General features: G+C 52.3%; 1 protein-coding gene across 2 annotated transcripts in view; it reads left to right on the top strand.

Moving 5' to 3' along the window:
- DSCAML1 (DS cell adhesion molecule like 1) overlaps positions 1–12,760 on the top strand; it is a 340,757-nt gene that overhangs the window by 279,032 nt on the left and 48,965 nt on the right. For both annotated transcript variants that reach the window (XM_027581358.2, XM_027581359.2), the window contains 3 exons: positions 4,179–4,378; positions 5,045–5,141; positions 5,783–5,911. In XM_027581358.2, coding sequence (XP_027437159.2) covers positions 4,179–4,378; positions 5,045–5,141; positions 5,783–5,911 — 426 coding nt within the window. The remainder of the gene's footprint in view (positions 1–4,178; positions 4,379–5,044; positions 5,142–5,782; positions 5,912–12,760) is intronic.

Here is a 12,760-nt window from a genome sequence, read left to right as displayed (position 1 = left end):
AGCCACCCAGGCGCCCCTTCTCTACTGTAGTCTTATAGTAAAGTCAGCTAAAGAAAAGCAAATGTTCTTAGGGAAATCATAACGAAGAGAAAATACATTTACAGTGCTATATACTTATTATTTATTTATTTATTACTTATTTTTTTAAATCCGCATATAAGTGAACCCATGCAGTTCAAATCCATGTTATTCAAGGGTCAACCATATTTTATTTAACTCAATGTATCTAAAATATTAACATGTAACCAATGTAAAATTATTAATGATATATTTGACCTTACTGTTTTCTTCCTATGTGTTTGAAGCCCAGTGTGTGTCTACCACCTTACAGCACATCTCAGTTCTGCAGAGGCTATGTTTCAAGCGCTCAGTAGCCCATGTGGCTCAGAACTGCCATATTGAACATTATCTGGGCTCTCCAACTCTAGGGCTCTGGGATTCTGTGGAATAGCCTGGCAGGTCACATCTTAAGGAGGGCATGTGCTTATCTGGTGCTTTTTGTGGACCAGGAGCAGGGCAGGAGAGCCCTCGGGTCCCTATTTGCCCCCATAACGACTCTGTGGGTGGAGGTATCCTGTCTTCATATCACAGGTGATGAGCCTGAGGCTCACAGAAGTTGTCTGTAGTGTGTTGAAGGCTACATACTGGTGAAGACACAAGTAGAACCCACGCCTGCCCGGTCCCCAACCCCTTCAAGCTGGTGGGGAGCCACAGAAGCAGGCTCCTCTTCTTAGATGGGCTCCCCTCAACATGCTCTGAACTTTGAGGCTACGAGGACAGCATTGGGTTGTGTTGCATGATGCTCATTGCAATAACAGTGGGGAAGGGAACACACCCCAGGCCCCAAGTGTGGTTGTTACTCAGAGCTGAAGGACAAAGTGCGATCTCTGGAGGCTCCATTGTTTCTGGTTGCCCCCATGTCTGTCTCTTTAAACAAACGTGATTGGGAAGATTCCCTGGGTGGGACTGACATGTATAGATGCACAGGTTGTGCACTGCTCAAAGCTGCATAGCCTAAGGGGCAAGTGGAGTCTGAAACCCAGTTCCTGCTCCACTGGCCAAACTATGGCTCTCGGCACCGGGCTGCATCCAGCCAGATAGGTGCCTTTATCATTCACACTCGTGCCCTGGACAGGCTACCACAGCTCTGCCTAGAGAGCAAAACAGGGATGTGCTGCAAGTTTCTTGTTCTGTTGCAGAGCCTTGAAGTCCTCCTTCCAGAGAAAGACTTTTCCTTTCCCCCTACTTCTCAGGCCTCTGACCTCTGCTGACACTTGATGCTGCTCCCACCCCCCACACGCACATGCATGCATGTATGCGTGCATGCATGCATGCGCGCGCACACACACACACACACACACACACACACACACACACACACTTCTGCAGGACATCCCCCAGCTCCTCCGTGGTTTCAGCAGCATCTCGGAAGCAGAACTCCTCTTCCCCAGGAAGGCCTCAGGGCTTGGCCCACCCAGGGTTCCCCAGCCCCCATCTCTGACCATTCACAGCCCCTGCGCCCCTGCCCCCACACCGGTGCATTTCAGTCCTCCAGAACTAATGGTGGTATCTGCAATGCAAAGCCCGACTTGTTGATGTAAAATCTTACTCTATATTCTACCCAGGTTTATACGAGTGAATTATGCAAATCTTTGATGGAAAATATTCCTTCACACATCCTTGAGAGTGTAAAACCTTAGTCAATAATTCATACTTGGATGTCTCTGACTGCAGGCTTTTTCTTCATTATAACTTGCACCTCGTTATTTGTCTTTCACGTTTTATTGTATATCCTGGTGTAATGCTGTGCATTATAAAATTTATCTGCTTCATTATTTGATGAGCTGGGGCTGAGGATTGGCTGAGAGGCTGGCGCAGGGGCCGGGGGCCAGGGCTGCCCTAGGTGTCGAGTCCCATATGACAGCAGGCAGAGGCGGTGGCTGGCTGCACGGTGTGATTTCAGGGGCACCAGACACCACCCTTCATCCCCCACACTTGCTCCAGATGTCTCCTCGCCCAGTGACGGGTGTCTCAGGACACATCGTTATGGCTGCATGGCTTCCTGTGTCCTTAGGAGTCAGGTGACCCAAGAGAGTTTGCTGGGAAGAACTTTGAGTAGGTCTTTAAAGCTGGAAGGGAGAGAGATCCTGAGGACGCTGGGAGGAAAAGAAAGGGTCGGCCACTGAAGCAGAGCGGGAACACGGTGCCCCAGAGGGGAGCCGGGGGCTGGTTGGACAGAGGAGATGGGGAGCTCTCTTGCACATTTGCCCAAGCAGGCCAGTGATGGGGTCTGTGAGGTGCTCCTCTGCAGAACTCAGTGTGAGGAGGGGCCCTTTCCCCCCGCGGGTGGGGGCGGGAAGGTGGAATGGTGTCTGATTCTTACAGTCTCACAGTCAAGCACTGCCCGGCCCAATGTGCGGGCTCCAGGATGGCTGATGGGCACCGTGGGTGGGGTAAGAGCCCCTGGGGACCTGTACTCTGAGCGGCAGACTTTCCCAGGAAGGTAGTGAGGAAAAGACCAGGACGAAGACAGTCTTCCGCTTGCATCAGACCCCTCGCCTTTCCGAGGTCTGCCTCTGCTCGGGGAGGTCCCACTGGCTCGGGTACCCTTTCCTCCCCATCGACACCCCGCTGTGTCTGGTGTGCATTTCCCCAGCCTAACACCTACCATTCTGTGCTGGAATCGCTAGTCTTGTTGTCTGTTCTCACTGCCGCCGTGAAACTCCTTGAGATCCGATGTGTCCTGTTCATTTAGATCCCAACACAAGGCCTGGCACATAATAGGTGCCCCAAAAATGCTTGTAAAATGGCGGGATGGTGCCTTCCCAGACAGCCCTCAGTCACAGGTAATTTCTCCTAATACCTCTGGGCAGTACTCTTCACATCTTCCTCATTTTCCTGTTGCGTATGCAGGTGTCTTGCTCCCCCTCCCTTCCCCCACTCCTCCCCCTCCTCCCAGGCAAGGACCCTGTCTCACATCATGTGTGCTGCCCCCCAAGCCTGGCACAGTGCCATGTACTGGCACAGGCACCTGATACAGATTTGTTGAATTGCATGGAGGAGAATGGGGTTGGGATTTCACTGGCAGCCAAGATCATCTTTCCCTCTGCTACTCTCCTCCTGCTGCTGCTGGCCAAGGTGCTCAGGCCCAGGAAAGGGTCAAGATCTAGAAGCTTCTTTTCAGGGCAGTGGGAGGGGTGTCCTGATGGCCAGCTGGGGCCTTGGCTGTTTCACGATGATTTTCCCAGGTCAGCGGTGGAGGTGGCTGTGGGGAGGGTCACAGACCGGTTAGCACTGCCGGGGGGGCCCTTAATCGTGAAGATGCTCGCCATGCTTTTCTGTTGCGTTTTGTTTGGAAGAACGGGGGAGTTTCTCAGCAGTTTGAGAGGAGCAAACCAGCTGAGCCAGAGCCGTGGAGAGAGCCTGAGCCATGAACACAAAGCAGAGGCCCCAGTGCTTTAGAGCAGGGCTCCTAACCCGGGGTCCAGAGACCACCCCCCAAAGAAAGTCCATGAATCTGATTCAAGGAGTCCGTGAATTGGGGTCAGAAAAGAGGGCACATCTTTTCTTCCACTAACTTGTAACTGAAATGTAGTATTTCCTTCCATTTGAATATAAACAACAAAGCCCGGCAGCAGCAGGACCTGGGGCTCTCGCCCGGAGAAATCCACAGATGTTTTCACACTGCAGCTCCTGCTCGTGTCTCCACATATCGCTCATGCTCATCGCTGTTACAACATTGTGCTGCTGTTGCTCAGCACTAGATCGTATTTGATAAAGAGTAATAAAAAACATATATTGATATATGATATACTCTATGAAAAGTTTGCTTTTGAAGGTTTTTAATATTTGTATAACTGTACTTCAATATATCTGGTTCCCTTTATAATTCTATGTATATTGTGCATTTTAAAGCATTCTGGAGAGGGGTCCGCGGAATATGAGAATCCCTGAAGAAGAGAGAGGCCACTCCAGTCATGGGTGGGGAGGGGGAAAGGGAGACAGGCCAGTGGGGTTTCTTACAGCACCCCTCCACAACTTTTATTGGACCCTGTCCCTGGGGCTGAGGCACTCTGCGGGGAGGGGCAAGGGGGGGGGACTCTGTGCAAGGCACACGCCCCTCCCCCAGCCTGGCCTCCCCACTTACTGGGGCCTCCTGCACCTCCTCCCCTCCCCAGTCCCAGCCATGATCACCTCCCACCCCAACACCACCATCGCCATCAAGGGTCATGCGAAGGAGCTCAACTGCACAGCGCGGGGTGAGCGGCCAATCATTATCCGCTGGGAGAAGGGGGACACCGTCATCGACCCCGACCGAGTCATGCGGTATGCCATCACCACCAAGGACAACGGCGACGAGGTTGTCTCCACGTTGAAGGTGAGTGACCATGACCCAGTCTCAGGCGGACCCCAAATTTCAGAAAGTGGGGATCCCACAGTTTTACATCTGTATCTAATGGAGGTAAATGGGGATCTGGAAGCCCCTCCCCCAACCCCCAAAAGCACCCTCTCCTTCCTGCCTATTCAGGAACCTCTGCCTTAGAACCTCACTATGTCTCCTTCCTGACAACCCCACAGCCATTAAATGTGTGGAACCCTCAGCCCTTCTCCCTTTTCTGGAACCCCTGGTCTCCATCCTCCCTCCTGGACCCCTCAGCTCCTCCCTCCCTCTGGGACTTCTCAGTTCCTCCCCTTGTCATGGGCCCCTCAGCCCCCTTTTCCCTCCCTCCTGGCCCCCTCAGCCCTTTCCCCCCTTCTGAGACCCCTCAGCCCCCTTCCCCCTTTCTCCTGGGACCCCTCGGTTCCTTTCTTTCTTCTTCCTGGACCCCCCTGCCCCTTCATGCCTGGACTCTTCCAACCTCCATCCTTGGAACTTTCTGGGACGAGGAGCCCTTGACAAAGCCCCTTATGGGTCCCCCTCCCAGAAGAAGTGGCCTTGCTTATCCCCACGAGAGTGGGCCCGCTTCAGCAGACAAGTTCTAAAACACTCTCCCCATTTCCTCCCTCTCTCCTCATCCTCCTGCCCCTGCTGGCCACCTCCCAGCTCAAGCCAGCTGACCGTGGGGACTCTGTGTTCTTCAGCTGCCATGCCATCAACTCATATGGGGAGGACCGGGGCTTGATCCAACTCACTGTGCAAGGTACCCTCACCTGCCCCACCATTCCTTACCCCTTTCCCAGGGAGCCAGGTCCCCACTGCTAACTCCACCTCAAGAACAGGGGCATCACCCAAGCCGTGGTGGAGGATGATGGGAAATGGCCTTTGGGAAGAGCCTTCGTCCACTCTCCCTTCTGGCCAGAGTGGGGCAATAAGGGCCCTTCCAGGCACACTTCAGACAGCAAGGTTTACTGTGGCCACCATCACTGTAGAACACATTGCTGCTTCCAGAAGTGGAGGCATCTGGGTTTGTGGGCCCAGACCCTGGAGGAGATGAGAGAAGGGAAAGTCGAGCTGGGAAAAGTTGGGAGCTCTGCATGGAGGACAAGCAGGCTCTCAGGTCAGAGGAAATCCCTACAAGAGGACCTGTCCTCCCTCAGGCCAAGGAAGAGAGGGTAACAAAGCAGGAGACCAAGCTTGGCCCCCTCTCTGGCTCTGAGCCCTGCTGCTGGGCCTCCCAGTCCCACCTTGCCCAGACCCCAGAGTTCAGAACTCTTGGGTAGACCACAGTTGTCACCAACCCCCAGGGATACAACAGAACCCTGGTCTTCTCTGGAGATAGGCAGGGGGTCAAGCTCTCTGCTGCTGTCCTCACTTCTGCTCCTTCCATCTGCCACTTCCCAGAGCCCCCTGACCCCCCAGAGCTGGAGATCCGGGAGGTGAAGGCCCGGAGCATGAACCTGCGCTGGACCCAGCGATTCGACGGGAACAGCATCATCACGGGCTTCGACATTGAATACAAGAACAAATCAGGTAGGGTGAAGGCTCAGCCCTCCACGGCCCTTGTGCCCTTGCCCTGCCTGTGCCCTTCTGGCAGGACAGTCCCTGAGCCTCCGAGCTGCCCATCTAAGGCAAACACTCCAGCACCCACCAGTGTATGAGCCCCTGTGGCTTCCTAAGGGAGGGACTCTGGTTGGGCTAAGAATTCTGTGAGAGGGACAGATGGACCCCCAGTGGATGGGGAGGGAGTGCCAGTCCCCTCTTTCCACGACTGTCCCTGGACCAAGATCCACAAGGTGGTCTGACTTAAAGCAATGGAAAGGCCCAGGGCTAAGAGACTATGGGTTGCGTCTGTGGGGTCAGAGACGTCATGGGTTTGGCTAGGTCATCTGGGCACTCCTGGTTTGGGATGATGGGGATGCTTGGGGGTCAGAGAGCTGGTGCTTGCTGGTCTCTGGGGGATGGAAAAGCCAAATCTAAGTTTTGTCCTCCCGGTAGCCCTTCAGAGCCCTCCCCTGGGACCCTCGCTAGCTCCCATGAGGCTGCCTGCCACTGTGAGGCCCTGTAGAACAGAGTGAACGACAGGCCCCCAGGTCTCCGGGGAAATGGGGTCCCCATGGTCAGGTGGCAGGAAAGGCAAGGAGGGGGCCTCGGAGGGGACAAGAAGCCCGGAGTGGACCAAGCCACAAAAGAGCTGCAGGGGTTCGTGTTTGTATCTGTGTGACTGTCTCTGAAAGGTATGTGAAGAATGGGCCATGGGGGTTCCCCTGACAGGGCCCATGGGGGGCCCCAACAACATGCGAGTGAGGGGAAACCCTACTCCTCATTCTGGATGCTTTTGTACCTTTCAGATTCACATAAGCCTATATAAGCTTTTCCAAAACAACTTAAACATCAAAGGCCAAAAAGGAGTCTGGAGCACTCAGCCCTCCCCAGCCCCCCTTCCACCACCAACTCCAGCTCATTTTCCAGGTCTTGGGGTAGATTCAAGGTTCTGTTTCCCCCAAGGCCTTCCAGACCCTTCCTTGGGTCCTTAGCACAGCACGTGGTCAGTGGCTTGGCTGGGTGTCCTCTCCTCTGGAGGGACAAAGTCCCGGTCCCTGCCGTCTTCCCAGCACCTGGCACATGGCCCACCACATGGTAGGTGCTCAGCAGAGGGCTGCTAGGTGAGTCAAAGTGAGACACGGCAAAGCAAACCTCTGAGTTGCCTATTCACCTCTTGAGAAGCAGCTCTGTCCAGGACACTGGGGTCAGTCACCTCTGGTACACAGTTCTACAGGGTTCTACAAAGTTCTACATCTCTGAAACAGGGTTCTACAGCTGCTCTCAGAAACTTATGGTCTGGCTGGGGAGAAAAGTCAGGCGGCAGCCAGCCACCCAGGAGTCCACCCTGAGTGCGGGAGGAAGGTGGCGAGAGCAGAGGCCACCACTCACAGGGGCACCGGGGAAGCATCTCTCCTGTCCCTGTAGACGCTGCACTGAGAGCTAGGACTTGAGGACTGAGAGGTGATGGGCCTGGATTCAAGGAAAGGGGAAGGGCAGAGCCCGAGTGGGGCGCAGAGGGCTCTCGGATATAGTTCTTGCGCAATCGGACTAAATGTGTTCTGGGGCCAGGTTGGGAGGGGGCCTCTGGGCTGAGTTTTACTTTGTTGGGGAAGGTCACTGAGAGCCACTGATAGTGTCTGACCTCCCAGAGAGAGATTTGGGTACCATGGCAGCCTGGAAAGAGTCATCCAGCGTCCGTGGAAGAATGAGAAGCCTCTGGGAGCAAGGAGACTGTTGCAGGGCCCCAGCGGGGGGAGAGGTGAGCAGCAGCGGGGCCTCAGCGGAGACACAGGGCCCAGAGGGGAGAGGAGTCTGACTGTGTCCATCTCATGCCTCAAGACCTCCTGAGGCTGGCCTGGAACCAGACAGGAATGGACGGGTCTGCAGGCCCACGTCCCCAAGGGGCGGTGCGCACTCCAGCTCCCTGTGGGCTTGCCGTGGCCGGCAGGCTCTGCTCCTCGTTGTTGGAGGTGGGAGTGGGCGCCTGGGTGGTCCCTCGCACCCCTGCCCCCCAGCCCCTTGTAACTGCCTCCCTGCCCTCCTCCCCCATGCTGCCCCAAGCTCGCTCGCCCTCACGGACCACGCTCTAAGGTGTGCAGACCTTTCCTGGGGCACCACGGAGCCGGGCGAAGCTGAGAACCTCCCGTGTCTGGAGAGCAGGGCCAGAGGTGCGGGCAGGAAAGGCGCTGTTTTCGGGGCACATCCATGTCTTCCCCAACCCCCTTGGGCTCTCCTGCAAGATGAGCAACTGCCATACCCTACCCCAGAGCTGGGGGTCCCAGGACAGGTGGCCAGAGTGGAGGGAGGGGTAACGAAGACTCTCCCTTCAATGAGGGCTTTGCACCTGTGAAAAAAATCAATCTCAGGATCAAGAGCATGGGGCAGCTGCCTGCTCCTTTGCCCTACCTTTGCACTGAACTGCTCCAGACTATCCCACCCCGGTGGGCACCTGTCCCCTATCCCGGTGGGCGTTCCCACAAGGTGGGAATGGTAGTGCCTGCCTCGCGGGGTTGTTTTGAGGGTGAAAGAGAAAGCATCCAGCACAGGGCTACGGTAAACCTTTCATAAACGTGAGTTCCTCCCTCCCTTCTAACTCACATACCTCATGTGGCAGTCTCTAGTCCTGTAGGGCTTGCAGGCTGAAATAGATGTCTGTCAGTCAGCAACATGGACTGAGTGCCAGTGAGTTTTTGCAAAATCATGCAGCAGCCATGTGGTAGGGGAAGAAAAAGAAATAAAAGGCAGTGTTGCCCTTGGAGCTGACGGTGCAGTCGGAGTGAGAACAGACACTGTGTACGCACACGCACACGCACAGGCCTTCCGAGCCATTACAAAGCATTATCCAATCACATGTAACATACCACAAACTGTATTACGTGATAACTGAAAAAGGTATCCTAGGGAACAGATGGGTGACTCGAAGGAGGGGGCTGGGCGCGTGCGTGCGTGCGTGCGTGCGTGTGTGCGTGTGTATATCTCCTTCCACACATGGAATGGTGGAACAAGAACAATTCTCAAAGCAGAAGACTTGGGTTGACCAAGTGTCGGAGCTATGTGATCTTTAGCAAGCTACTTTGGACATCTCTTTATCAAATGGGACCAATTGCAGGTCATTCTCAGGGTGGTTGTAAGGATTAAGAGAGTGTGAGGACTTACGTGGAAGTGCTTCGCACAGAGCCTGGCACATCCTACCTCTCCATGGGGGTCCGCCCCGTGCCTCTGTTCTCCCTCCCTCTCTCTTCCTCCTGCCCTGGACCACACCCACGCTGGGTCCGGGCCAGCTGCTCCTAACCCCCTTCTTTGCCACAGTTTTGTCTTTGCCACATTTTCTGCCATGTTGCTCATCGTGCTAATTTTCCAAGGGAAATTACCAAGTCTGCCCTTTCTAAACCATCCCACTCACGCTGACTTCTCCTGGCCCCAGGCAGCAGAGTAATAATACATGAATGCTGAATGATAAATAGCACCGTCCACACAAATCTATCAGATGGCGCAGTGCAGTTTTAAAAATGCAGACACTACATTTCGCTTCTGTTCCCCAAGCAAGAAGCAGGGATGGGTTCATTGAGGATGGCCCTCCAAGCCCAGAAGGCAGCTTCATGGTGCGAGCTGTCGGCCACCATGGGGTGAGCCTGCCTGGTGTGCTCTGTCGTTCTGTGTGTGCTGGAGCGTGGCTGTTGGAGGGACTGGTGTTGGGATGTTGTGAGCTGTCGTTGTGACCCAGGGAACCTCCTCTCTGTGCTGCAGAAAGATTGGCATGGGGGGTGGGAGGGGGTGCTTCGGGCCGTGATGCAAGGAGGAAGTCAGAGATGCAGAATGGATTTGTTTCCTGCGCGCAGACAACTAAATGCTCCAGATGTGGCTTTTGTCCAAGCTGCTCCCCCTCTACAGCAAATGTATCTCCTAAAGAACCAGAGGCTCCAGGTCCCCTCCTGGCAAGCAGCCCACAGAGTAGAAGGCACTGACATCTCCCCAGCCACTTCCTTATTTTTTTAAGAAGAATGTTTTGCATCAGAAACCCTTTGATGAAGAAAGGGAAAGAGAGCCCTTAATGAAATATGTTAATCTGGGTAAGCCGGGCTCATATGAAAAGGAATATTAAAAGAGACAATATTCGCCAAAGCCAGCTCAGTACTCTGAGAGAGCTGAAAAAGAAAGAGAAGAAAATAGGGCCCCTAATTTAAGCTATTCAGTGTCAGAGAGATGGCAGTGATCAAGTTTGGAAAATCAGTTAGAGGCCTTCAGATTTGACTCTGATGCATTAGCCTGGGAGGGCTGTGGGGAGAGAGTTTTTGTGCCAACATCAAAGATAATTTGGGAACACAAGGTCAAATCCACCTGCAAACGATTGGTTTTTACAAGAGGAAAGGGGGCCACCCTCCTGTGATTGGCAGCTGAGTGTGGAAAGGAAAGGAAAGGAAAGGAAAGGGTATTTATTGTGACTACAAAATGCAGAGGAACTCCAAGTCCAAAGTAAAGGACAAAAAGGGGCTCTGATCTAACACCAGCAGTGGGTTTTGAGTGCCCAGCACATGCCAAGTGAGGGAGACAGGCAAAGATTTAGACATGGCTCCTGCCTTCAGGGAGCTTAGCATCTCCTTGGGTAGTTGCTGCTGAAACAACAAGCCCCAGACAATAAAGAGGTCTGTAAATGCTGTAGGAATTCAGAGGAAAAGAGTGGTGAAAGATAAAGCCAGAAAGTTATACACAAGCCAGATGTTGTAGGGCCTGGGGTCATGTACAGAAATTTCATTGTTATCCCAAGAGCTAGGAAAAACTGTTGAAGAGTTTTATGCAAGGGGATGGCAGTATCAGATTTGTGTTAGAAGAGACCACTCAATGCCAAAATAGTGTTTGGCCTGTAAGAAGTGCTTGATCACATTTGTGGGATGAATGACAGCTGCAGTATGGAGAACAGATGGAAGGGGGCACAGAGCGGGTTCTGGGAGGCTAGCTAGTTAGGATGTTACTTTCCTGGTCCAAGTGAGAGATGACAGTGGCTTGGCCTGGGGCAGGGATAGAGATGGAGAGAAATGGAGAGATTCAAAAGATACATGGAACACAAAAGCTATAAGACTTGATAGAGAGAAGAGTCAAGAATAACACCTAGCATACCATGATCCCATTTCCCTGAGATAGGGACCCTGGGAAGTCAATGGGTTTATAGGATGTACGGTCAAGACTTCTGTCTTGGACATGTTGACTGTGGACGTCTTTGAAACATCCAAGAGATGTCAAGGAAACAGTTGGCTATAAAAATCTTGAGTTCAAAGGAGACATCCAGCTGGACATAAATCTTTGAGTTAATCTGTGTATAGATGGAAATAGAAGTCAAGTGTGGGGAAAGTCTATGAAGTGAGAGAAGGAGAACCGAAGATGGAGCCTGGAAGAACTCCATCTAACCATTAATGGTAGGGTAGGGAAGATGCATCTGCAAAGAAGAGAGAAAAAATTGTCCAAAGCAAGAGAAAAACCGAGAGTGTTTTATCAGGGAAGCCAAGGAAAGAGTGTTTCAAGAGGAAGGGAGAGGTTCAAGTGTTGAACACTTGAGAGGCCAAGTGAGAAATTAGTCTTGGTGACATGGGTTCACCTATACCATTGAGATACAGTGCTGATGTCATGAGGGGGTGTTAGGAGTAAATGGTGAATGTTTACATTGTCCAGACCACACCTGGTACATCACAGATGCTTGGTAAATATTAGCACTTCTGAAACAATCGGAGAGATCATTTTTGGCAGGCTCTCACCCCCAGGATACTACACAGACAGCAGATTGAAACATGCCCCAGTCTTCCTGTGAAAAAGGCCTACTTACTTGTCCTGGAACTTCAACCTGAGGGGCACACTTCAGGTCACATCTAGAGACGACCGAAATGTTCTAAGGGAATGTGGGCTGGGGGAATGCCACCTTTGTGCTTTCCCTTGGCCTCACTTCAGCTCACTAGTACATCCCAATAAGGAGCTCATACACTTGTCTGGAGCCTTGATTTTTTGCAACTGTTGCCAAGGGGACACCTCCAGATGACCTGGTCTGGAGGTCAGCAGGGTTTGTGATTGTGGTCCCATAGTACTGTATGTATTTTTATACTTTAAAAGCTGCTGTCTGAGAGTCTGGCTGCCAATCATCCTGAAAGTCAGCAGGTGCTAAGATCCCTCCCTCTGGAACACTGAAGGTCTGCCAAGACCTTCAACTGAGACCTATCAAGACCTACCTTCAAGACCAACAACTGAGACCTATCAAGAATAAACTTTGCTTAGATAATCACAAAGGTTCAAGAGACAACAACCAAGGGCTAGGGCAAGGTGAAACAATCTGATTCATCTCCTACATAAGACCACTCCTTCGAGACAGGAAGAGGTGGCCATTTTACCTAATACATAGAAACAAACACAAAGAGTCAAGCAAAATGAAGAAACAGATATGTTCCAAATGAAAGAACACAAAAGAAACCCGGGGGGGGGGGGGAAACTTAATGAAATGGAGGTAAATAACTTACCTGATAAAGAGTTCAAAATAATGGTCATAAAGATGCTCATAGAACTTAGGAGAAAAATGGATGAATGCAGTGAGGACTTCAACAAAGAGACAGAAAATATTTTAAAAGTACCAAACAGAAGTCACAGAGCTGAAGAACACGCTAGAGGGATTCAGCAGGAGACTAGACAATGCAGAAGAAAGGATCAGTGACCTGGAAGACAGGGCAGTGTAACTCTCCCAAACAGAGCAGCAAAAAGATAAGAGAATTTGTAAAAGTGAAGATAACTTAAGGGACCTATGGAATAGTAGCAAGCAGAGTAACACTCACATTACAGGGCTCCTCAAGAAGAAATAAATGG

This window comes from Zalophus californianus, chromosome 11 (genome assembly GCF_009762305.2).
Source record: "Zalophus californianus isolate mZalCal1 chromosome 11, mZalCal1.pri.v2, whole genome shotgun sequence".
NCBI lineage: Eukaryota > Metazoa > Chordata > Mammalia > Carnivora > Otariidae > Zalophus > Zalophus californianus.
This window is presented reverse-complemented; position numbering and strand designations above follow the sequence as displayed.